Below are 27,490 nucleotides of genomic sequence, written 5' to 3'. Positions count from 1 at the left end.
CAACATCTAGTTGAAAGACTTCCCAGAAGACTGGAGGCTGTTATAGCAGCAAAGGGGGGGACCAAAGCCATATTAATGCCTATAATTTTGGAATGAGATGTTCGATGAGCAGGTGTCAACATACTTTTGGCAATGTAGTGTATGTCTACAATATAAGCTTTAGATTCTGTGCCACGTTTTGATAGCAGTGTTTTTGATAAGTATTAACTTCTCCCCCTCCCCTCAGATCAACTGCTAAATCTGTTCTACTTCCTTTTCGGCTCTCTTCTGACAGAAACCCAAAGCAACCTGACACTTATAGCTGAGCTCTCTCAGCCCTAATTCTAGTACCTCTCACGTTTACAGTTGTGGTAGGCCTACTCCGCATGCTGCCAATTATAGGTTTCAAAAGTGTTAATTAATCACGTCAAGCATCTCAGAGTAAGAGTGCTGATCTAGGATCAGGTCCCCCTGCCCTTATATTTTATTATTTTATTCATTTTTTTTATCTCAAATGATAATAATGCTAAACGGATCCTAGATCTGCGCTCCTACTCTGAGATGCTTAATGACTACTGGCCTAGATCACAGGAGGCCGGTGGCACCTTAATTGGGGAAGACGGTCTCATAGTAACGGCTGGAACGGAATTAAATGGAATGGTATCGAACACATCAAGCACATGGTTTCCATGGGTTTGATACCATTCCATTTACTCCATTCCAGTCATTATTGTGAGCTTTCCTCCCCTCAGCAGCCTCCTGTGGCCTAGATGTATGAGCATGAGCCTGATGTGACAGTTCAGAATAGCGGCACAGACACGGCATATCTAGTTCATGATTCAGGGCAGTCAAGATACATCTGTGGCATAGATCAAAAGCTTGGTGTACTTCTTGAAACTATGGTCGGTAGACAGCTTTGCTGATTTAATGACACGTTCAGAGGTATTTCTTTGGGTAATGAGGTTAATATATGTATGTACAGGCGCCAGTGACAGCCCTCACCCAATGACCCTGGATAAAGAGCATGTGTGTGTGTGTGTGTGTGTGTGTGTGTGTGTGTGTGTGTGTGTGTGTGTGTGTGTGTGTGTTTGTCGGAGATGGATGAGGAACGGTTGTCGCACACCTAGAACCTAAGCCATTTGCAGCTCTGTGGTGTTTTTGACGGATGACTCTGTTGCACTAATGATAAACAGCAACGCAGGGTAGGCCTGCATATGTTAGCCTGGTTTACTGAGTTAATAGACACACACTCCTGTAATCCTTAGCTTACTTGGAATACAACTTAAGCAGCTAATACAATGAGCTGTACACACTTTTTTTCCGGTTAAAATAGTTCAATTTCACTGTGACTGACCGGCCTTTAGAGAAATGTTGAGTCATTTTGTCTCTAGAATGTTTTACAATGAATAGGGAATACTGTCCTTTAATACAAAACATGTGTAGTAACTCACTATATGACTGACGTTTTTACAACCGCCTGAAGTGAAGCAGTGTAATGTTACATTTCACATGTATCAATTTCACTGTATCACCCAATGTAATGGTAATACATTAACTCTGTCTGTTTTATAGTTTAACACCTCTATATCAGACTTTTTAAGAGTCTGATACCTCAGCATTAAACATTACAGTAAAGGTTACTTTGAGAGAGACCACATGACTCATTCATTGTGAGTCGGAGGCCTATAAGCCGTTACACTATTTCCTCTGCTTGTTTTCCACAGGCCATTCATCCGTCTCCTTAGTTCCTGATCTGTTCCACAGGCCATTCATCCGTCTCCTTAGTTCCTGATCTGTTCCACAGGCCATTCATCCGTCTCCTTAGTTCCTGATCTGTTCCACAGGCCATTCATCCGTCTCCTTAGTTCCTGATCTGTTCCACAGGCCATTCATCCGTCTCCTTAGTTCCTGATCTGTTCCACAGGCCATTCATCCGTCTCCTTAGTTCCTGATCTGTTCCACAGGCCATTCATCCGTCTCCTTAGTTCCTGATCTGTTCCACAGGCCATTCATCCGTCGCCTTAGTTCCTGATCTGTTCTGAAGGCTCCTCTTATCTCTTCCACTTAATCTGAGGTGTAATCAGTGCTGGGGCTGTGTAGCTGGAGAGTGAGTGCCGGGGTGTATTCAGTGGGACGCACAACAGAAAACGTTTTAAAACAGTCTGCAACAGAAAACGTTTTAAAACAGTCTGCAACAGAAAACGTTTTAAAAACAGTCAGAAAAACAAAAAAATGAAAATGAGTGTTTCTTATTGCACAAGTCCAGGTAGTCGTCCCTCCCTGTTTCCATCTGCATTCTTCCGTTTGGTGCCAAATGAATATGGCCCGGCTGCTGTCTCCTAGGGTCTGGCTGGAATTTGAAGACTGTATGTGGGTGTGGAAAGTGTCTCTGACGGGTTTGCATTGCACTCCCTCTACTCCGCTCAGCTCCTCTATTGAAACCACATGTCGGCTTGCACAAAACAAGGCACGGATCAGGGGGAGGCCAGGAGGGGACTGGCTGGCAGCTGACCTGTTCCAACATTGAAGTTAGGAGAGGGAGGGGAGGATACGAGGAAGACAGAACATAGCATAGCAGACCATCTAACCACTTGGGGAAGCAAAGTAGCTTTGAAGGATCTGTCTTAACCCAGAGAAGATGCATTACCAAACATCACCCAAATTGTCTTGTAAGGCTAGCTGACACATAGTGGGCATCTTGTTTACCAGATGGGGTGGTGCCACGCAACTCTACATATCAGAGCAGCACCAGCCAATGATGTGAAGACAGTAGGCACAGAAAGAACATGTAGTTATCTTCATCTTCCTCCAATCAACAGTAGCCAGCAGCCACGCCATCCTGCTGCTGCATCCCACTGCTGGCTTGTTTGCCTCTGAAGCTAAACTGCCCTGCAGGGTTGGGCCTGGTCGATCCATGGATGGGAGACCAGATGCTGCTGGACGTGTTGTTGGAGGACCAGCAGGGGGCGCTCTCCCCTCTGGTCTAAGGAGAACCACAATAGCCGTGGTGCATAAAAACGGCATGGGCCATGCATTTACCACAAACGCCTCCTTATACATTGCTCTCCATTACTGTTTGTTTGTATGGTCATTATCACAGTATACATGACCCCAATTTGACACCGCTAATTTGAAAAGGATTTAAAGTGGATTGCGCTGGTTTTATTGGCGCATTGAACTGTGTTGTGCGCCGTAGTTTAAAAACTCTGTGGATATGGCTACAACAATGACGTCATATCTGAATTCCAACGTCTTTATGCATGTTCGCCATTGTCCCCAGGAGTTACAGTAACTCATGAAGGCTATCCCTGGGTCATTGAAACCCATTTGTAATGTGGAAAAATCATGCCACACCACCACCGTGTCAAGACAAGAGCCTATCAGTAGACAATAATGAATCACCTCTCCATAAAATACTCCTTGTGATAAAAAAAAATGAAGAAAAGGGCCGAGGAATTAGAACCCCAATTTCTTCAGTGAGACATAGCTCATCATTCATTTGAGTTTGGGGTTCACCCCTCTCTGCTTCCAGATGTGAACTAGGTAGATCTTGCATTTCTCTATACAGAGCAGGGGCTTTGGAGGGAGGCCCTGTAGCCGCGCTGCACTTCATCATCAGTGGCGTAGTGCGGTCGCTCAGTTAGTTTTTCATTAATAGGCCTACCACTTTAAACTGATGCATGGGGTGCCATCCGAAGGCCTCTTGAAGTGAGGCCGGCTAGACTGCTACATACGCACACACACACACACACACACACACACACACACACACACACACACACACACACACACACACACAGAGCCCCTCCCTCAGCACACCTCAACGGACTGACAGCTATTATAGTCCTGGATGTTGTGTAGGAATATTTGTATTTTGTACGGGCTTCCTTCTTTTCACTCTGTCAATTAGGTTAATGTTGTGGAGTAACTACAATGTTGTTGATCAATCCTCAGTTTTCTCCTATTACAGCCATTAAACTCTGTAACTGTTTTAAAGTCACCATTGGCCTCATAGTGAAATCCCTGAGCGGTTTCCTTCCTCTCCGGCAACTGAGTTAGGAAGGACGCCTGTATCTTCCTAGTGACTGGGTGTATTGATACACCATCCAAAGTGTAATTAATAAGTTCACCATGCTCAAAGGGATATTCAATGTCTGCTTTTATTTATTTTTTTACCCATCTACCAATAGGTGCCCTTCTTTGTGAGGCATTGGAAAACCTCCCTGGTCTTTGTGGTTGAATCTGTGTTTGAAATTCACTGCTCGACTGAGGGACCTTACAGATAATTGTATGTGTGGGGTACAGAGATGAGGTAGTCATTAAAAAATCATGTTAAACACTATTATTGCACACAGAGTAAGTCAACTTATTATGTGACTTGTTAAGCAAATATTTACTCCTGAATTTATTTAGCCTTGTCATATAAAAGTGTTGAATACTTATTGACTCAAGACATTTCAGCTTTTCATTTTTTATTAATTTGTAAAAATGTCTACAAACATACACTACATGACCAAAAGTATGTGGACACCTGCTTGTCAAACATCTCATTCCCCCTTTGCTGCTATAAAAGCCTCCACTTTTCTGGGAAGGCTTTCCACTAGATGTTGGAACATTGCTGCGGGGACTTGCTTCCATTCAGCCACAAGAGCATTAGTGATGTCGGACACTGATGTTCGGTGATTAGGCCTGGCTCGCAGTCAGCGTTCCAATTAATCCCAAAGGTGTTCGATGGGGTTGAGGTCAGGGCTCTGTGCAGGCCAGTCAAGTTCGACAAACCATTTCTGTATGGACCTCGCTTTGTACACGGAGGCATTGTCATGCTGAAACAGGAAAGGGACTTCCCCAAACTGTTGCCACAATGTTGGAAGCACAGAATCCTCTAGAATGTCACTGTATGCTGTAGCGTTAAGATTTCCCTTCACTGGAACTAAGGGGCCTAGCCCGAACCATGAAAAACAGCGCCAGACCATTATTCCTCCTCCACCAAACTTTACAGTTGGCACTATGCATTCGGGCAAGTAGCGTTCTCCTGGCATCCACCAAACCCAGATTCGTCCGTCGGACTGCCAGATGGTGAAGCGTGATTAATCACTCCAGAGAACGCGTTTCCACTGCTCCAGAGTCCTTTCCGCTGCTCCAGAGCTTTACACCACTCCAGACAATGCTTGGCATTGCGCATGGTGATCTTAGGCTTGTGTGCGGCTGCTCGGCCATGGAAACTCATTTCATGACGCTCCCGACGAACAGTTCTTGTGCTGATGTTGCTTTCAGAGGCAATTTGGAACTCGGTAGGGAGTGTTGCAAACGAGGACAGATGATTTTTTTTATGCGCTACTCGCTTCAGCACTCGGCGGTCCCGTTCTGTGAGCTTGTGTGGCCTACCACTTCGCGGCTGAGCTGTTGTTGCTCCTAGATGTTTCCACTTCACAATAACAACACTTACAGTTGACCGGGGGCAGCTCTAGCAGGGCAGAAATTTGACGAACTGACTTGTTGGAAAGGTGGCATCTTATGACGTTGAAGATCACTGAGTACTTCAGTAAGGCCATTCTACTGCCAAAGTTTATCTATGGAGATTGCATGGCTGTGTGCTCAATTGTATACACCTGTCAGCAATAGTTGAATCCACTAATTTGAAGGGGTGTCCACATACTTTGTATATGTAGTGTAATTCCACTTTGACATAATAGGGTATTGTGTGTAGGGTATATTTAGGCCAGTGACAAAAAATCTCTGTTTAATCCATTTTAAATTCAGGCTGTAAAACAACAACATTTTGAAAAGGTCATGGGGGTGTAAATACTTTCTGAAGGCACTGTACATGATCACATACATGATTAACATTTACGATGGCGGGCAATTCTACGGTAACGGAATTACGCTTTGACCTTAAAATGTATGCAAAACAAAAACCATTTATTTCAAAGTTTAACAAACCATACAACTCTATGCAACCAATGACTACTTTACAGAACATTTTACAAAAAGTAATTTAGTGGAAGAACTGTGCAGATGCATTTACGGTAAAATCTCCCTCAAGTTTTTATGCGACCACGTTTTCCAAAAGCTCTGTTAAAAGATGTCTGCAGAAAGAATGGGGCGTCAGCTATGACATGGGACCTTGAGTTTGAAAAAAATATATTTTGGTTATTGAACTACAGTAAGTGAAGTGGATTTACACCCGGTAACGGAATTACGGTAACGGAATTACATCATGGGTCCCTGATCTGTACTACACAGAAATGCATAATTATGAATATGTTTAACAAGTTTGGACATCACTGCAGAGCACAGTACAGTACAGTACAGAAAAGCACAGTAGAGTAGAGTTCAATACAGTACAGGAAAGCGCGAACCACCGCAAGGTGACTGGGAACATGGACGAGTACAAACAGACCAGCTATGACCTCCGTAAACCAATCAAAGAGGCAAAACGTCAGTATAGGGACAAAGTGGAGTCTCAATTCAACGGCTCAGACACGAGACGCATGTGGCAGGGTCTACAGACAATCACGGTTTATAAAAGGAACGCTAACCACGTCACAGACACCTCGCTCCCGGACAAGCTAAACACCTTCTTTGCCCGCTTCAAGGAAAACACAGAGCCGCAGACGTGGGTCACAGCCACTCACTTGGACTGTGGGCTCTCGTTCTCCGTGGCCGACGTGAGTAAGACATTTAAGCGTGTTAACCCTCGCAAGGCTGCCGGCCCAGACGGCATCCCTAGCCGCGTCCTAAGAGCATGTGCAGACCAGCTGGCTGGTGTGTTTACAGACATATAATAATAATATGCCATTTAGCAGACGCTTTTATCAAAAGCGACTTACAGTCATGATATTCAATCTCTCCCTATCCCAGTCTGTTGTCCCCACTTGCTTCAAGATGTCCACCATTGTTTCTGTACCCAAGAAAGCGAAGGTAACTGAACTAAATTACTATTGCCTTGCCCTGTAGCAATCACTTCTGTCATCACGAAGTGCTTTGAGTGGCTAGTTAAGGAGCATATCACCTCCACCTTACCAGACACCCTAAACCCACAAAATGTGCATACCGCCGCAACAGATCCACGGATGACACAATCGCCATCGCACTGCACACTGCCCTATCCCATCTGGACAAGAGGAATACATACCTATGTAACAATGCTGTTCATTGACTACAGCTCAGCTTTCAACACCATAGTGCCCTCCAAGCCTCGTCACTCAGCTCAGGACCCTGGTTCTGAACCCCTCCTGTACTTCCTGACAGGCTGACCCCAAGTGGTGAAGTTAGACAACAACACCTCCGCCACGCTGATCCTCAACACGGGGGGCCCCCACAGGGGTGCGTGTTCAGCCACCTCCTGTACTTCCTGTTCAACCATGACTGCATGGCCACGAACGTCTCCAACTCAATCAAGTTTGCAGACGACACAACAGTGGTAGGCCTGATTACCTGCGATGACGAGACATGGGAGGAGGAGGTGAGGGCCCTGGCGGAGTGGTGCCAGGAAAATAACCTCTCCCTCAACGCCAACAAAACGAAGGGGCTGATCGTGGAAATCAGGAAACATCAGAGAGAGCACGTCCCCATTCACAACGACGGGGTCGCAGTGGAGAGGGTGAAAGCTTCAAGTTCCTCGGCTTGCACATCACTGACACCTGAAATGATTCATACACACAGACATTGTGGTGAAGAACTTCAACCTCAGCAGGCTGAATACATTCGGCTTGGTGCACCATTGAGAGCATCCTGTCGGGCTATATCCCCGCCTGGTATGGCAATTGCACCATACGCAACCGCAGGGCTCTCCAGAGGGTGGTGCGGTCATCCCAATGTATCACTGGGGACACACTGCTTTCCCTCCAGGACATCTCCAGCACCCGGTGTCACAGGAAGGCCAAGAAGATCATCAAGGACCTCAGCCACACGAGCCACAGCCTGTTCACCCAGCTACCATCTAGAATGAACCATTTATTTTACTGTTGCTTTAATTTTTTTACTTAACACTTTTTTTTAAAATGTTTAACTGCATTGTTGGTTAAGGGCTTGTAAGTACGCATTTCACTGTAATGTCTACACCTGTTGTATTCGGCGCATGTGGCAAATAAATTTTTATTTGAAGGCCGAGACAGTACAGGTGCATCAAAGCTGGGACCGAGAGACTGAAAAACACCTTCTATCGCCAGGCCATCACGCAGTAAATAGTCACCACTAGCCGGCCTCCGTCCAGTACCCTGCCCTGAACCTTAGCCACTGTTACTAGCCGGCCACCGCCCAGTACTCTAGACTGCTGCCCTATCTACATAGTCATTGAACACTGGTCATTTTAATGATGTTTACATTCTGTTTTACACAATTCTTATGTATATACTGCATTCTAGTCAAGGCTCACCCTATAGGACTACTGCTGTACACACCTTTTCTATTCATATACTGTCCATAATGTTTATACACAACATTATATATATATATATATACTGAATGTACTGTATATTTATATTCCGGACTATATTTATATTTTTTGATTTTTCTTTATTTCTTATTTTTTGGAATTTGTGTGTATTGTTCTGTATTGTTACGTATTACTGCACTGTTGGAGCTAGCATTTCACTGCACCTGCAATAACATAATGTGTACACAACCAATACAATTTGAATTGACAGTACAGTACAGTAGAGTTCAGTACAGTAGAGTATAGTATAGTTCACTACAATATACTGTACTCTACTGTACTATACTCTACTTGTCTTTACTGTACTGTATTGTGCTCCACTCACTGTACTGTATTGTACTGCACTGTACTGTATTGTACTGTACTGTATTGTACTGTATTGTGCTCCACTCACTGTACTGTACTGCACTGCACTGTGCTATCCAAACTTGTGAAACATATGTCTATGATAGGTTCACATTTGGTCCAGTCCGGTCCGTCTGTGGACGTTAACATCAAGGCCAGGGTGGACTGATCAAATTTCAACTACTATTCAACGTCCCATGGACGTCCGGTGTGCCAGTGGAAGGGAGGACAATAGCAGGTGATCCAAGACAGTTATGAGCTGAACATTACAGTATGCCAGTGGAAGGGAGGACAATAGCAGGTGATCCAAGACCGTTATGAGCTGAACATTACAGTATGCCAGTGGAAGGGAGGACAATAGCAGGTGATCCAAGACAGTTATGAGCTGAACATTACAGTATGCCAGTGGAAGGGAGGACAATAGCAGGTGATCCAAGACAGTTATGAGCTGAACATTACAGTATGCCAGTGGAAGGGAGGACAATAGCAGGTGATCCAAGACAGTTATGAGCTGAACATTACAGTATGCCGGTGGAAGGTAGGACAAAAGCAGGTGATCCAAGACAGTTATGAGCTGAACATTACAGTATGCCAGTAAGGGAGGACAATAGCAGGTGATCCAAGACAGTTATGAGCTGAACATTACAGTATGCCAGTGGAAGGGAGGACAATAGCAGGTGATCCAAGACAGTTATGAGCTGAACATTACAGTATGCCAGTGGAAGGGAGGACAGTAGCAGGTGATCCAAGACAGTTATGAGCTGAACATTACAGTATGCCAGTGGAAGGGAGGACAATAGCAGGTGATCCAAGACAGTTATGAGCTGAACATTACAGTATGCCAGTGGAAGGGAGGACAATAGCAGGTGATCCAAGACAGTTATGAGCTGAACATTACAGTATGCCAGTGGAAGGGAGGACAATAGCAGGTGATCCAAGACAGTTATGAGCTGAACATTACAGTATGCCAGTGGAAGGGAGGACAATAGCAGGTGATCCAAGACAGTTATGAGCTGAACATTACAGTATGCCAGTGGAAGGTAGGACAATAGCAGGTGATCCAAGACAGTTATGAGCTGAACATTACAGTATGCCAGTAAGGGAGGACAATAGCAGGTGATCCAAGACAGTTATGAGCTGAACATTACAGTATGCCAGTGGAAGGGAGGACAATAGCAGGTGATCCAAGACAGTTATGAGCTGAACATTACAGTATGCCAGTGGAAGGGAGGACAGTAGCAGGTGATCCAAGACAGTTATGAGCTGAACATTACAGTATGCCAGTGGAAGGGAGGACAGTAGCAGGTGATCCAAGACAGTTATGAGCTGAACATTACAGTATGCCAGTGGAAGGGAGGACAATAGCAGGTGATCCAAGACAGTTATGAGCTGAACATTACAGTATGCCAGTGGAAGGGAGGACAGTAGCAGGTGATCCAAGACAGTTATGAGCTGAACATTTCAGTATGCCGGTGGAAGGGAGGACAGTGGCAGGTGATCCAACTGTGGTTTGTGATTAGAGTTTTAATCGCTTAATAATTCAAAACAAACTTGATATCAGTAAAAACACAGTAAAAACACTCCCTCCTCATGAGGGAGAGAAATGAGAAAATATCTTAAAGATATGTGGGTGTTTGGTAACGGAATTACAAGGCACAAGGCAATATTTCTTACATTTACAAATGGTACATTTCTCCAAAACGAAATATAAGTGTTGATATTTTAGTTGGCAGGGGTCTTTATTTCAACATTACTGTGTTTTGATGTATTTCTGATACCTTTTAAGACTTTTTCTGGGTAGATGTCTTCTAAGACCCCTTTTCCATCTGTTTATCCAGAAATCAAAGCCTTTCCATATGCCAAATGTTCTAGATGGGAAAACGGTTGAAAAATGTATCTATGCATTAATTTCCCCAAAATATAGACTCTTAGCTTTTATTTGACACCCAATTTGACCTGTTCGTATTAACTTAAAATGTTGGTCCTTTTACATGGAAATGCCCAGGCACAAAATACCTGTGTGTGTGTGTGTGTGTGTGTGTGTGTACATATTGTAGTGAACCACAGGAGAGAGTTTTGACTTCTGCTGTTATGTCAACATGCAGGAACACAAACACATGTGGCCATAACTATCCATGGGGTCGCTAGGATACAAGAATGAGTTTGAATGTGTGTGTTTGTACATTGGCTCAGTCAGTAGTAGGGCTCTGACCCTGACACTGTGGTGGTCATGTATGCCAGGACAGAACACTCCCAGGGTCCTTAGCCTTCATCCGCAGGGCCACCAGGCTGGATGGCTTATACTCGGTCTCTGGCCCCGGCTCAAAGGAGTGGCCCCCGAGGGACCCAGGGAAGCTGTGGAGGGAATAGAGGCCGTTGATGGCAGGGTGGTGTGGGGAGTGATGGTGAGGGTGGTGGGGGTGGCTGGAGGACGGGGGCATGCCCATGAAGCCCATGGAGGAGAGATTGCTGTGGGGGTGGGGGTAGGGGGTCATACAGGAGGAAGACATGGTGTCAGGGCCCAGGACACCGCCCCCGCCGGACCCCCCGCCCCCTCCTGCACCCGCTCCTGGCCACAGGTTGCTCTGCATCTAGAGAGGAAGAGAGTACGTCAGATTAGATTAAGGGACGAGCGTGCGAAGGTGTGACGCCACCTGTCAGAAGACAGTACCTGGTAGGTGGAGATATCGTATGTAGCAGCAAAACAAACTATGTGTGTCGGTGTGTGTCAGAGTGTGTCAGAGTGTGTCAGAGTGTGTCAGAGTGTATCAGAGTGTGTCAGAGTGTGTCAGAGTGTGTCAGAGTGTGTCAGAGTGTGTCAGAGTGTGTCAGTGTTTGTCAGAGTGTGTCAGCGTGTGTCAGAGTGTGTCAGAGTGTGTCAGAGTGTGTCAGTGTGTGTCTGTGTGTATCAGTGTGTATCAGAGTGTGTCAGTGTGTATCAGAGTGTATCAGAGTGTGTCAGAGTGTGTCAGAGTGTATCAGAGTGTATCAGTGTGTATCAGAGTGTATCAGTGTGTATCAGAGTGTGTCAGAGTGTGTCAGAGTGTATCAGAGTGTATCAGAGTGTGTCAGGGTATATCAGAGTGTGTCAGGGTGTGTCAGAGTGTGTCAGAGTGTGTCAGGGTGTATCAGAGTGTGTCAGTGTGTATCAGAGTGTGTCAGTGTGTGTCAGAGTGTGTCAGTGTGTCAGTGTGTCTGTGTGTCAGTGTATGTCTGTGTGTCAGTGTGTGTCTGTGTGTGTACCTGGTAGGTGGAGATATCGTATGTAGCAGCAAAGTGGTTTCGCACCTCCTGGATCTTCCCGTAGCGTTCCCTCTTCCTCCACTTGGCCCGCCGGTTCTGGAACCACACCTGAATGGAGAGAGAGAAAGGGATCAGAGGGCATGTTACCATAATTTACTTTCAGATGCCTGAGCAGCACTTCTACTTTGCCTTTCTGCACATGAATATTGTAGCCTATAATCTGGATGTATTAAATGTTTGCAGGATGGCACTGCAAACTATTACAGTTGGACTGAGATAGTTACTGTAGCGGCCAGGATAGGGGACTGAGATAGTTACTGTAGCGGCCAGGATAGGGGACTGAGATAGTTACTGTAGCGGCCAGGATAGGGGACTGAGATAGTTACTGTAGCGGCCAGGATAGGGGACTGAGATAGTTACTGTAGCGGCCAGGATAGGGGACTGAGATAGTTACTGTAGCGGCCAGGATAGGGGACTGAGATAGTTACTGTAGCGGCCAGGATAGGGGACTGAGATAGTTACTGTAGCGGCCAGGATAGGGGACTGAGATAGTTACTGTAGCAGCCAGGATAGGGGACTGAGATAGTTACTGTAGCAGCCAGGATAGGGGACTGAGATAGTTACTGTAGCAGCCAGGATAGGGGACTGAGATAGTTACTGTAGCGGCCAGGATAGGGGACTGAGATAGTTACTGTAGCGGCCAGGATAGGGGACTGAGATAGTTACTGTAGCGGCCAGGATAGGGGACTGAGATAGTTACTGTAGCGGCCAGGATAGGGGACTGAGATAGTTACTGTAGCGGCCAGGATAGGGGACTGAGATAGTTACTGTAGCGACCAGGATAGGGGACTGAGATAGTTACTGTAGCAGCCAGGATAGGGGACTGAGATAGTTACTGTAGCAGCCAGGATAGGGGACTGAGATAGTTACTGTAGCGGCCAGGATAGGGGACTGAGATAGTTACTGTAGCGGCCAGGATAGGGGACTGAGATAGTTACTGTAGCGGCCAGGATAGGGGACTGAGATAGTTACTGTAGCGGCCAGGATAGGGGACTGAGATAGTTACTGTAGCGGCCAGGATAGGGGACTGAGATAGTTACTGTAGCGGCCAGGATAGGGGACTGAGATAGTTACTGTAGCGGCCAGGATAGGGGACTGAGATAGTTACTGTAGCGGCCAGGATAGGGGACTGAGATAGTTACTGTAGCGGCCAGGATAGCGGACTGAGATAGTTAGTGTAGCAGCCAGGATAGGGGACTGAGATAGTTAGTGTAGCAGCCAGGATAGGGGACTGAGATAGTTACTGTAGCGGCCAGGATAGGGGACTGAGATAGTTACTGTAGCGGCCAGGATAGGGGACTGAGATAGTTACTGTAGCAGCCAGGATAGTGGACTGAGATAGTTACTGTAGCGGCCAGGATAGGGGACTGAGATAGTTACTGTAGCAGCCAGGATAGGGGACTGAGATAGTTACTGTAGCGGCCAGGATAGGGGACTGAGATAGTTACTGTAGCGGCCAGGATAGGGGACTGAGATAGTTACTGTAGCGGCCAGGATAGGGGACTGAGATAGTTACTGTAGCGGCCAGGATAGCGGACTGAGATAGTTAGTGTAGCAGCCAGGATAGGGGACTGAGATAGTTAGTGTAGCAGCCAGGATAGGGGACTGAGATAGTTACTGTAGCGGCCAGGATAGGGGACTGAGATAGTTACTGTAGCGGCCAGGATAGGGGACTGAGATAGTTACTGTAGCAGCCAGGATAGTGGACTGAGATAGTTACTGTAGCGGCCAGGATAGGGGACTGAGATAGTTACTGTAGCAGCCAGGATAGGGGACTGAGATAGTTACTGTAGCGGCCAGGATAGGGGACTGAGATAGTTACTGTAGCGGCCAGGATAGGGGACTGAGATAGTTACTGTAGCAGCCAGGATAGGGGACTGAGATAGTTACTGTAGCGGCCAGGATAGCGGACTGAGATAGTTACTGTAGCAGCCAGGATAGGGGACTGAGATAGTTACTGTAGCGGCCAGGATAGCGGACTGAGATAGTTAGTGTAGCAGCCAGGATAGGGGACTGAGATAGTTAGTGTAGCAGCCAGGATAGGGGACTGAGATAGTTACTGTAGCAGCCAGGATAGGGGACTGAGATAGTTAGTGTAGCGGCCAGGATAGGGGACTGAGATAGTTACTGTAGCGGCCAGGATAGGAGATTGAGATAGTTACTGTAGCAGCCAGGATAGGGGACTGATATAGTTACTGTAGCAGCCAGGATAGGGGACTGAGATAGTTACTGTAGCAGCCAGGATAGGGGACTGAGATAGTTACTGTAGCAGCCAGGATAGGGGACTGAGATAGTTACTGTAGCAGCCAGGATAGGGGACTGAGATAGTTACTGTAGCGGCCAGGATAGGGGACTGGTATAGTTACTGTAGCGGCCAGGATAGGGGACTGAGATAGTTACTGTAGCGGCCAGGATAGGGGACTGAGATAGTTACTGTAGCGGCCAGGATAGGGGACTGAGATAGTTACTGTAGCGGCCAGGATAGGGGACTGAGATAGTTACTGTAGCAGCCAGGATAGGGGACTGAGATAGTTACTGTAGCAGCCAGGATAGGGGACTGATATAGTTACTGTAGCAGCCAGGATAGGGGACTGAGATAGTTACTGTAGCGGCCAGGATAGGGGACTGAGATAGTTACTGTAGCGGCCAGGATAGCGGACTGAGATAGTTAGTGTAGCAGCCAGGATAGGGGACTGAGATAGTTAGTGTAGCAGCCAGGATAGGGGACTGAGATAGTTACTGTAGCGGCCAGGATAGGGGACTGAGATAGTTACTGTAGCAGCCAGGATAGTGGACTGAGATAGTTACTGTAGCGGCCAGGATAGGGGACTGAGATAGTTACTGTAGCAGCCAGGATAGGGGACTGAGATAGTTACTGTAGCGGCCAGGATAGGGGACTGAGATAGTTACTGTAGCGGATAGGGGACTGAGATAGTTACTGTAGCAGCCAGGATAGGGGACTGAGATAGTTACTGTAGCGGCCAGGATAGCGGACTGAGATAGTTAGTGTAGCAGCCAGGATAGGGGACTGAGATAGTTAGTGTAGCAGCCAGGATAGGGGACTGAGATAGTTACTGTAGCAGCCAGGATAGGGGACTGAGATAGTTAGTGTAGCGGCCAGGATAGGGGACTGAGATAGTTACTGTAGCGGCCAGGATAGGAGATTGAGATAGTTACTGTAGCAGCCAGGATAGGGGACTGATATAGTTACTGTAGCAGCCAGGATAGGGGACTGAGATAGTTACTGTAGCAGCCAGGATAGGGGACTGAGATAGTTACTGTAGCAGCCAGGATAGGGGACTGAGATAGTTACTGTAGCGGCCAGGATAGGGGACTGAGATAGTTACTGTAGCGGCCAGGATAGCGGACTGAGATAGTTAGTGTAGCAGCCAGGATAGGGGACTGAGATAGTTAGTGTAGCAGCCAGGATAGGGGACTGAGATAGTTACTGTAGCGGCCAGGATAGGGGACTGAGATAGTTACTGTAGCAGCCAGGATAGTGGACTGAGATAGTTACTGTAGCGGCCAGGATAGGGGACTGAGATAGTTACTGTAGCAGCCAGGATAGGGGACTGAGATAGTTACTGTAGCGGCCAGGATAGGGGACTGAGATAGTTACTGTAGCGGCCAGGATAGGGGACTGAGATAGTTACTGTAGCAGCCAGGATAGGGGACTGAGATAGTTACTGTAGCGGCCAGGATAGCGGACTGAGATAGTTAGTGTAGCAGCCAGGATAGGGGACTGAGATAGTTAGTGTAGCAGCCAGGATAGGGGACTGAGATAGTTACTGTAGCAGCCAGGATAGGGGACTGAGATAGTTAGTGTAGCGGCCAGGATAGGGGACTGAGATAGTTACTGTAGCGGCCAGGATAGGAGATTGAGATAGTTACTGTAGCAGCCAGGATAGGGGACTGATATAGTTACTGTAGCAGCCAGGATAGGGGACTGAGATAGTTACTGTAGCAGCCAGGATAGGGGACTGAGATAGTTACTGTAGCAGCCAGGATAGGGGACTGAGATAGTTACTGTAGCAGCCAGGATAGGGGACTGAGATAGTTACTGTAGCGGCCAGGATAGGGGACTGGTATAGTTACTGTAGCGGCCAGGATAGGGGACTGAGATAGTTACTGTAGCGGCCAGGATAGGGGACTGAGATAGTTACTGTAGCGGCCAGGATAGGGGACTGAGATAGTTACTGTAGCGGCCAGGATAGGGGACTGAGATAGTTACTGTAGCAGCCAGGATAGGGGACTGAGATAGTTACTGTAGCGGCCAGGATAGGGGACTGAGATAGTTACTGTAGCGGCCAGGATAGGAGATTGAGATAGTTACTGTAGCAGCCAGGATAGGGGACTGATATAGTTACTGTAGCAGCCAGGATAGGGGACTGAGATAGTTACTGTAGCAGCCAGGATAGGGGACTGAGATAGTTACTGTAGCAGCCAGGATAGTGGACTGAGATAGTTACTGTAGCGGCCAGGATAGGGGACTGGTATAGTTACTGTAGCGGCCAGGATAGGGGACTGAGATAGTTACTGTAGCGGCCAGGATAGGCGACTGAGATAGTTACTGTAGCGGCCAGGATAGGGGACTGAGATAGTTACTGTAGCAGCCAGGATAGGGGACTGAGATAGTTACTGTAGCAGCCAGGATAGGGGACTGAGATAGTTACTGTAGTGGCCAGGATAGGGGACTGAGATAGTTACTGTAGTGGCCAGGATAGGGGACTGAGATAGTTACTGTAGCGGCCAGGATAGGGGACTGAGATAGTTACTGTAGTGGCCAGGATAGGGGACTGTAGGATGTGTAGAATGTGAGTAAAAGGGGGATTACCTGTACACGGGCCTCTGTGAGTTCGGTCCTGAGGGCCAGCTGTTCCCGGGCGTAAACGTCAGGGTAGTGAGTCTTCTGAAACACCTTCTCCAGCTCCTCCAACTGGAAGGTGCTGAAGGTGGTGCGGTTACGACGCTTCTTGTTCTTGCCTGATAGGTCGATGGAGTCTGCGATCGAGTCCCCTTTTTGGAGACCATTGGTTGGCTCCTTCATCTTGACGCAGCAGTCTGAGCCAATCACTGGGTAACCCATGGGCTTGGGACCCACCTTCTCTCTGGCTGAGGCAGGGTGCAGAGAGAGAAAGGAGGAAGATAGGGCTTACTATGAGAAAGTGCGTGTGTGTGTGCGTTTGCGTGCCAAAAAAAGTAAATTGTTGCGTTTAAGCGAGGCTCCGATGTCTACCACTGGTAACATTGTCACATAGAGATGTTCAGATTAAAAACAGCCAACCTAAGGCAGACTAGAGCTGGTTCATGAACGTCCACTGAGGCAGCAATGGAATATTCTCCATTATAGTAAACAGGATGCAGCCACGCAGGCTTGTCTTTTCTCAGGAGATATGGCTAAGATCTGGAGGAGCACGTTGGGTTAGAAAGTAGCGAACGTTCCCATGTTGTCTCAGGGGTCCCCCTGATCTCTTACAGCCCCCTAATATGAGGTGAAGAGAAGAACAGGCCTGATGAGCCACGACGACAAGACAAGCAAGTATGTGTGCCAACATTAAGTGAGCTGCTGACGGAATCGTTTTACTACAACACTAAATCTGTATGAGATAAGAGTTGGAAATAAACATGTATGCGTTTTCTTCATCTTCATTTAGTATTTTAGTTTTGAAGTCTCCTTATTATGGTTTAATCAGATCTGACCAGACACAACATTCCAGACCACTGCAACACTGTTTGTTTTGACCCACATTAAATGAAGGTCATGAACCACTGAGCAGGACTCAAACTGATGTGTTTTGGGTAATGGGGGGGGGGGGGGGTTCACATGGAGCTGGTGTTTGGGATCATTTTATGGACAGAAGATATTACAGATTATTCCAACTGAAGACTGAAAATGTCGCTATGTGATATCTCTTATTGTAAGAACACATTTGTGACATTGTGAGTCTCAAATCATTGGAGTTATTATTCCATTTAGAAAGTTAGACATTTGACCAAATTTGATCCAAAATATGATTGTGTGTTGAAATAACAAGGCATGGTCCGATATGTGATGGATATGACACAGCCACAGACACAGATCATTTATGTGATAAAAGCCACTTCCTTGTAACTGTACTGGACAACACCATTATGGACTCTGGGTGTGTTTGGATGACTGGACAGTACCATTATGGACTCTGGGTGTGTTTGGATGACTGGACAGTACCATTATGGACTCTGGGTGTGTTTGGATGACTGGACAGTACCATTATGGACTCTGGGTGTGTTTGGATGACTGGACAGTACCATTATGGACTCTGGGTGTGTTTGGATGACTGGACAGTACCATTATGGACTCTGGGTGTGTTTGGATGACTGGACAGTACCATTATGGACTCTGGGTGTGTTTGGATGACTGGACAGTACCATTATGGACTCTGGGTGTGTTTGGATGACTGGACAACACCATTATGGACTCTGGGTGTGTTTGGATGACTGGACAACACCATTATGGACTCTGGGTGTGTTTGGATGACTGGACAACACCATTATGGACTCTGGGTGTGTTTGGATGACTGGACAACACCATTATGGATGTCACTGGACTAAACCATTATGGAGGTTTCACTCTGGCTGTGTTTGGATGTTGTTCTTCATGTTAATGATGAGGTCCCAGAAGATAATTATTTGTCCTATAAGCAGGCTCACTCAGAGGACAGTTGAGAGCAGTCATTCAGCATAGTCCTGATTCAATTTCTGTCCCAAAGAGACAGATATTTTATTTTCACCACAACACTACTACATTCCTGTCCTACGTCTAAAATAAAAGCCCTATTCCCTATATAGTGCACTACTTTTGACGAGGGCCGATGGGGCTCTGTAGTGCACTAAAGTAGTGCACTAAAGTAGTGCACTAAATAGGGAACAGGGGCCCAGGGGTTTAGAATAGATCCAACCTCACACCATAGTTCATCATTGCCAAGAGATTAGAAAGCGGTTGTTAAGATTTTACAGTCCAAGAATAAGTAGTTAAAAACAGACAGGAGACATGCTGTAGTTTAGCATTCTCCCTCGTCCTCTCTGCCTCTGGTGTAATTGGAGATGTATGTGAAAAGCATTACAACACTATACGTTCGAGATAATGTCAAAATGGGACCAATGTGAGTATAGACTTATAGTATGGAGTCACCGTCTTTGTTCTACACTGAACAAAAATATAAACCTGACATGCAACAATTTCAAAGATTTTACTGAGTTACAGTTCATATAAGGAAATCAGTCAATTGAAATAAATTCATTAGGGTCCTAATCTATGGATTTTACATGACTGGTCACAGATCCCTTTAAAAAAAATGTAGGGGCGTGGATCAGAAAACCAGTCAATATCTGGTGTGACCACCATTTGCCGCATGCAGCGTGACCAATCTCCTTCACATAGAGTTGATCAGGCTGTTGATTGTGGCCTGTGGAATGTTGTCCCACTCCTCTTCAATGGCTGTGCGAAGTTGCTGGATATTGGCGGAAACTGGAACACGCTGTCGTACACATTGATCCAGAGCATCTCAAACATGCTCAATGGATGACATGTCTGATGAGTATGCAGGCCATGGAAGAACTGGGACATTTTCAGCTTCCAGGAATTGTGTACAGATCCTTGCGACATGGGACCGTGTATTATCATGCTGAAACATGAGGTGATGGCGGCGGATGAATGGCACGACAATGGGCCTCAGGATCTCATCACGGTATCTCTGTGCATTCAAATTGCCATTGATAAAATGCAATTGTGTTCGTTGTCCGTAGCTTATGCTTGCCCATACCATAACCCCACCGCCACCATGGGGCACTCTGTTCACAATGTTGACATCAGCAAACCGTTCGCCCAAATGACGCCATACACATTCATCTGCCCGCTACAGTTGAAACCGGGATTCATCTGTAAAGAGCACACTTCTCCAGTGTGCCAGTGGCCATCGAAGGTGAACATTTGCCCACTGAAGTCGGTTACAACGCCAAACTGCAGTCAGGTCAAGACCCTGGTGAGGACGACGAGCACGCAGATGAGCTTACCTGAGACGGTTTCGGACAGTTTGTGCAGAAATTCTTTGGTTGTCCAAACCCACAGTTTCATCAGCTGTCCGGCTGGCTGGTCTCAGATGATCCCGCAGGTGAAGATGCTGGATGTGGTGGTCCTCGGGCTGGCGTGGTTAAATGTGGTCTGCAATTGTGAGGCCGAATGGACATACTGCCAAATTCTCTAAAACAACTTTGGTAGAGAAATTAACATTAAATTATCTGGCAACAGCTCTGGTGGACATTCCTGCAGTCAGCATGCCCAATTGCACGCTCCCTCAAGATTTGAGACATCTGTGGCATTGTGTGACAAAACTGCACATTTTAGAATGGCTTTATATTGTCCCCAGCACAAGGTGCATCTGTGTAATGATCATGCTGTTTAATCAGCTTCTTGATATGCCACACCTGTCAGGTGGATGGATTATCTTGGCAAAGGAGAAATGCTCACTAACAGGGATGTAAACCAATGTATGCACAACATTTGAGAGAAATAAGCTTTTTGTGCATATGGAACATTTCTGGGATCTTTTATTTCAACTCATGAAACATGGGACCAACACTTTACATGTTGCGTTTTATATTTTGGTTCAGTGTAGTATACTGTCATCATTGGGGAAATGTGAGCTGTTCTGTACATGAAGTGCTCCATGATCAGATGTCAAATTTTGGGAGCGTTGCGTTGGGTTTAACAGTTTCTTAGAATTGACTTCTTATGTAGATTAGATAATGAAGATTGAAATATTGAAGCATTACTAACAAGTTCTAATGAAATAGCAGTTTTGTAGTTTAACTTTTCCAAATGGAAAAATAATTGTTTAAATAATTTTATATTTGTTCATTTTTTGACTGTGCAATCCAAGAAATGTCAACATGCATGAGATCTGGGGTTAGGAATACCTGGTCAATTCAACATTCCCCTAACTCACTATACTGAGATCTGGGGTTAGGAATACCTGGTCAATTCAACATTCCCCTAACTCACTATACTGAGATCTGGGGTTAGGAATACCTGGTCAATTCAACATTCCCCTAACTCACTATACTGAGATCTGGGGTTAGGAATACCTGGTCAATTCAACATTCCCCTAACTCACTATACTGAGATCTGGGGTTAGGAATACCTAGTCAATTCAACATTCCCCTAACTCACTATACTGAGATCTGGGGTTAGGAATACCTGGTCAATTCAACATTCCCCTAACTCACTATACTGAGATCTGGGGTTAGGAATACCTGGTCAATTCAACATTCCCCTAACTCACTACACTCATATACTTCTTTATATAACATTTTTATGCTACGTGCTATTCCATCTCCCTGCTCTGCCATCCCCTAAACCCTAACCCTCCCCCTTCCATGCACCGATAGACAAAACAGGAAGACTAGTCTGCCTTTGAAGGTGTGTGAGTCTGACTGTGCCCCAGAATGTTGGAGAGCAATGAAGTGTCATGTGGACACACCATATCTCTACTCAAATCTGACCCAGAAAACCAACACTCAGGTTAAACTTCTTTAGAGTTCACAGACTGAAACCAAATGGATTCTCTTGTCCCAAAAAAAAGTATTCTAATCATACTAATATTTGGGTCTCTCTGTATCTCCAGTCTTATATGGTCAACAACCCGTATTTCAAAAAGTTTAATGAAAACCCACCAATTTGTAAGTCGCTCTGGATAAGAGCGTCTGCTAAATGACGAAAACGTAAATGTTAATGTTCATAAAAGGGCAATTCCATGGTAACGGAATTGCGCTTCGACTCAGATGTTTCCCTTTAAAATGCATGCCAAACAAAAACCATTGATTTCAAAGTTCAACAAACCGTACAGCTCTTTGCACAAGGACTACTTTTAACAATTTACACAGAAAAATCTGAACCAATTATAAACGTCTATGTTTCACAAGTTTGGACATCACAGTAGAGCACAGTAGAGTACAGCACAGCACAGCAGAGTAGAGTTCAGTACAGTAGATATGTTCAATACAGTACATTATACCGTACTCTACTCTAGTGTGCTCTACTGTACTCTACTCTACTGTACAGTACTGTACTCTACTTTATGGTAATTCCGTTACCAATTTGGTAACAGAATTACGAATTTGAATCACTTAATAATTAATTTAAAAACTTGATATCAGTAAAAACACTAACTGATTGTTTGGTCTACCTTCACTTGTTACTTCTGTGAACTTCATAAAAAAGTATTACAGGAAATAGAATATTATCAAGGCCATTTTAAATCAGACCATGCTATGATCTATATTGCAAATAAAGATGAATTGTAGAGATGGAGGATCTCTGCTCTATCACAGGGCTGTCTTTGGCAATAACATGAATCAGACTGCTGTATGTTATTCTTCATACGGATATCACTGTCCCTTATCAGAACTCACATCCCTTAATTGGCAACTTTAGAGGATAGATTACAAACATCAATAAATAATACTGAAGAACCACGTCATTTCCTAAGACTTGAGTTGGTGGGATATTAAGTTTAACAAAGTGTTTCAACGTTGGAATGCTGTGTTGGTGCACGCCTCACGCCAAAGAATCTAATCTTTAAGTTAATCTAGTTCTTTAAGTTTATAATTATTTAGAGAATGTTCTGAATGTGGTTTAAATATGATAGTATGACGTAAACAACAAATGGACAGGGGGTTCCAGAGTCAATATTTGCAAATAGGGCCTGTTGCATAAAGCACACCTTGAGAATCTCATTTGGAAATGTGTAACTTTTTTAGCTCTTCAGAAACAAAACATCACTTCTGAATAAGAAACATTATCTATTTAAAAATGAACTCCAGCTGTATTTTGTGAAGGATGCACGGGATTGGTGAGTTTATAAAACGTGTATGGCACGGTGGAAGCTTCCTGCACCGACGCCGTAATTTTTTAAACATTTTACTCATTTAGCAGACGCTCTTATCCAGAGCGACTTACAGTTAGAGAATACATGTTTTCATACTGGCCCACCGTTGGTATCGAACCCACAACCCTGGCGTTGCAAGCGCCATGCTCTACCAACTGAGCTACACGTGACCTAGACCTAGAGTAATCACGCACCTAGACGGCTCAGGCTCCAATAATGACGTTTTTAGATATCGTTGCACATGAATATGAGTAGGCCTAGCCAAATACCGTGGGCTCGATATATTATGTAGTAGTTGTCTAGACCTATATTATGCCATGGCTTTATATTCGTGTTTTAACATTTTATTCACTTTTTATTTTATAATAATTCGATAGAGCAACATTGGAGAAATTAGGTTCACCAAAACAATTAAGTTCTGAAAAGGAGCTCGCAAGATACAAAATATAGGCCTAATTCAAGATGTTAGACTGACGAAGGCATAGCAGCATCCAGCGCTTTGTTTCCCAGAGCCTTCGTAGCGTTAAGATATATCATCGTTAGAACCATTTTACGATGTATCTTTAGTAGCCGAGCTGTTTCCCAGAATTTTCGTTAGTAACGTTGCTGTTAAAAACCTTCGCACATCTACGAGTGATCCAGACCACTCATAGAGCATCCAAAGTGCATCCTTAGATCTTTTTTTGCCCTTCCGCGTCACTTTATTCACAGAAGATCTCCGCTAAACAGAGAATCAAGATGTTTAGGCAACTAGCTCTCACAGTCTCACGTCAGAATTAGACGTTCAGCCATGTTTCTCAAACTTCCATTTTCGAAGATGTTGCAAATGTCAATTTTCGAATTGTTTAAGGTTAGGTTTAGGCATTAAACTGCGACTTTTTAAAGGTTTAGGTTAAGTTTAGGCATTAACTCCGAAATCTTAAGGTTAGGCATTAACTCTGAATGGTTAAGGTAGGGGGTAAGGTTTGGGATAGGCTTAAAACAAATACCTCAAAAACATCTGCTTATTTCTGGATTCAAACTTGTGACCTTTGGAATCAGAGGCTGATGCTTAGGAACTTCCGCCACCCCCAACAACAACACCCTAACAAAACCCCAACAACACCCTAACAACACCCCAACAACACCCTAACAAAACCGAAACCTACTTGAAGGTAAGAGCGCTCACTGTTGCCTCCCTACCTCCTCAGACATGGATGACCGTCAAATACTGACTTGTATCACGGGTGACCTGTCCTGGCTGTTGTTTAGGCTGGGTATCTGTCTGACTGTGACCGCCGCCGATAACTTCAGAACAAAGTTGACTACAAATACAAAGTTGCCAAAGTATTTGCAATTGTTACAAAACAAGTGAAAGATAAAACAATGCTTCAAATGAAAACTGAGATGACTGCATTAAAAGATAAATAGGCTAGGCCTAAATAGGCCGATATATTTCAATCATATTGAGCTTTATTTTGCCACGAGGCTAGTGTCTCAATATGTTTCATGATGTGTGACAAGATGTACGCAATGATGTGCCCAATCTGTGATTTAGTGCATTATTATCGGGTAAGCTTAATAAGCCACCTCAATATTTGCAGGTGGTAATATTGACATTTACATTCAAGTCATTTAGCAGACGCTCTTACCCAGAGCGACTTACAAATTGGTGCAATCAACTTAGGATAGCCAGTGGGACAACCACCACTGTGTGTGTGTGTGTGTGGGGGGGGGGGGGGTAGAATTATTACTGTTAGACTATTCATGGTATTCCTTAAAGAGGTAGGGTTTCAAGTGTCTCCGGAAGGTGGTAATATCTCTATAGGAGCTGATCCGTAGTCAGTATTGTGTAATAATTCTAATGTTAAGGTAAGATTTGAATGGAGAAAGCTGATCCGACAGCAGCGTTGCTTTTCTTCCGATCCTATCAGTAGGTCTATCGACACGACACAGGATCTAACGACGCACTTAGTGAAAGTTATCTCTACTTGCTTGTTTGGGAAACACTTAAAAAGTTGCCTCATAAATAACGATGCAACTGGTACGATCATCGTAATGCTTAAGTTACATCGCAACTGGGAAACGAGGCCCAGCTCTACAAAGTCATTCCGTTATTTTTGAGGGATTTCTTCAACCGGGGCCTGCTGTGTGTACTAACAAACATCAGTCCTTTGATGATCCTTTGGAACGTTATCCTAAATTATATAAAACAAGCTAAATAATAATAGACTTTAAGGTGAACAATTAAAAACAGACATTTGGTGAAAAGGAATCACGATCATTGCACTATACAAAATGATTCAGGGGCTTAGTAAATATTACCCCCCCCCCCAAAAAAAAAATCATCTATGATTTTCACATAAAAATGTAGGTTTCTGGTTTTACTTCAATATTTGAATACCTTACTTCATTTGTATGTGTTCAAAAAGCATTACATTCGAAAATGTGAATTTAATTTAATATACTCTGTTTCATTGATAACATTTTAATAATATTTACTCTCAACTTAATACTTTTTTGTTTTTTCAAAAACTTGCCATGTGGCTCCGTTTTTAGAGGATTGTGGGTAATTTATTTTTTGGGGTGATTTTATGATACTCTTAAACAACATTATATTCATGTTTGAAAAAAGAAAAGCATATTTCTATAGCAGTATTAAGCAGTTTGTTGTGCTATGATGTGTAATGGTTCATGATGAACGGATATCAAAACCTCCGGGCAAATTTACGTTCAAAAATGAGATTACCCATTCCCACTATCAACAAGGTCATGTGCATAACCGCGCACAACCCTTAATCTTACAACGCTTGCAATTCTACCTCCACTGCTGTGTTCAACAATCCCTGCTAACGTGTGTTAAAATATCAAATAATCGAATACTTTTTTTTTCAACAAAAAGACGAAGTAGATCTAAAGAATAGTAACAGTTTTGGAATTGATACAATCTTTTGGGAACAAATCATTTTTTAGACGCTGGATTTAATATATTAGTGTTTGTGAAACACCAAAAGTAAAGTATATCATACATAAGAATACCTCATGTTGGAAATACTCAAAATACGCAAATAGTTACTTCATAAAAAAAAAAGTATAACTATTTTTTTACAGTGTGAAGACGTTTTTATCCAAGGCCATGAAAAAATGCATAGGCTATGTGCAGCGCCAAAGAAACCCTGCAAATATATTTATCTGAGTCTCCTCAGGTCTACAAAATAGGGGAAAATGCAATGTTGAAACAATTTGAGGTAGCTGGCAACAAATCTTGGTCTCAATTATCTTATCACGGGTATGTTTATTTTTCACGATGGATATTGCATGTTTGACAAGTCAAACGGTTTCCACACGCAATAGGAAATTATTCAGTTAGGCCTATATCATTTAGGTAAATACATAACTATTATAATTATTATGATTATTATTATTGCATTTTCCCCTATTTTCGTATACCTAGGCTATAACTTTTTCACAGTTAGCCTCACACTGATGGCCTTGATTTTGATAATTTTAATAAAATCTCCACTTACCCTCCGAGTTGTTTTCATAAAACGAGCCCTTCCCGCTTATTGATAAACCCTTTTGGTCCTGATTAATATTTTCCATATATTTGCTATGTTTGTTGGGCGAGGCGCGAGGGTTGGTGGAAGCTGCCCGGTGCGTAAAGTCCGCTGGTGCGCCGTCATTAAACCGTCCCATGGAGCTCGAGCTGTAGAAGTCACCCTGACCCCGGAGACTCAGACGGTGCGCGAGAGGAAGGTGTGTGGTTTTCTGAAGTTCCTCGCAGGGAAGAAACGAACCCGAGGAACTATGCTGCTCCAAACCCGGTGAGTTCTCTGGTGGTGTCCGGTTTGACCGCGAAGAGAAAGACAAACAACTATCCGTCTCCATCATGAGGTCGGTCCGGAACGCACTTTAACGACTACCGGTTACAGTGAAAGCAAAGCGCCTGTGCGAGAGTGAGTTTTTTCTTCTTCTTCTCTTCATTTCAAATGGGTGGGATTTAGAAGATCAGGAACAAAGACCCGTGAAACAGGGAGGACCAGGCGGGACAGCGGGCTGATAGGCCTATAATCCGCCAACAATTCAATCACGTGTGGTTCCTGTCGCTACAATTAACCACCGAACTCCTCTTTCAGTTTGTTACAAAAACAAACAGATTACAAATAGGGCAGGGATAGAGAGAGCATTTTACGCAAGGCACATTACGCACACATCCAGGCCTTTTGTTATGTTCAGTGCCAAATGGCCAAATACGTCTAAGGAAAATAATGTTGCCAATGCTCCCCTCATTTTCTTCACTGTGTTTTACGGGTTACATTCTTTTAGACCCACCTGGCTGTATTAATGTCAATGCAACAATAAATGATTGTGATTGAGGTCAGGGCATGTTGGGGATGTCTATGAATATCTCTTGCATTAGCTTAGCTCATAAACTATTGGCTAAACCATGAATAACGCTTGATTCACAAGCAACCTCAAATTTCGTTGTTCTTTTTTTGTATGCATTTCTAATCTAAATGTT

The 27,490-nt window shown here is 44.5% G+C and overlaps 1 protein-coding gene across 1 annotated transcript; it reads right to left on the bottom strand.

The window, feature by feature from the left end:
- Positions 1 to 10,989: 10,989 nt before the first annotated feature.
- LOC311149842 (homeobox protein aristaless-like 3) lies at positions 10,990 to 26,859 on the bottom strand (the record flags this gene model as incomplete). The annotated part of the gene is made up of 4 exons (XM_084187079.1): positions 10,990 to 11,352; positions 12,005 to 12,112; positions 16,899 to 17,176; positions 26,496 to 26,859. 4 exons carry the CDS (start codon positions 26,857 to 26,859, stop codon positions 10,990 to 10,992), a joined length of 1,113 nt encoding a protein of 370 aa, XP_084043205.1.
- Positions 26,860 to 27,490: the final 631 nt, after the last annotated feature.

The sequence above is a fragment of the Coregonus lavaretus genome (assembly GCF_964263955.1).
Source record: "Coregonus lavaretus genome assembly, chromosome: 22".
In the NCBI taxonomy this organism is placed as follows: Eukaryota; Metazoa; Chordata; class Actinopteri; order Salmoniformes; family Salmonidae; genus Coregonus; species Coregonus lavaretus.
Note: the sequence above shows the minus strand (reverse complement) of the source record. Positions and strands in the feature narration are given on the sequence as shown.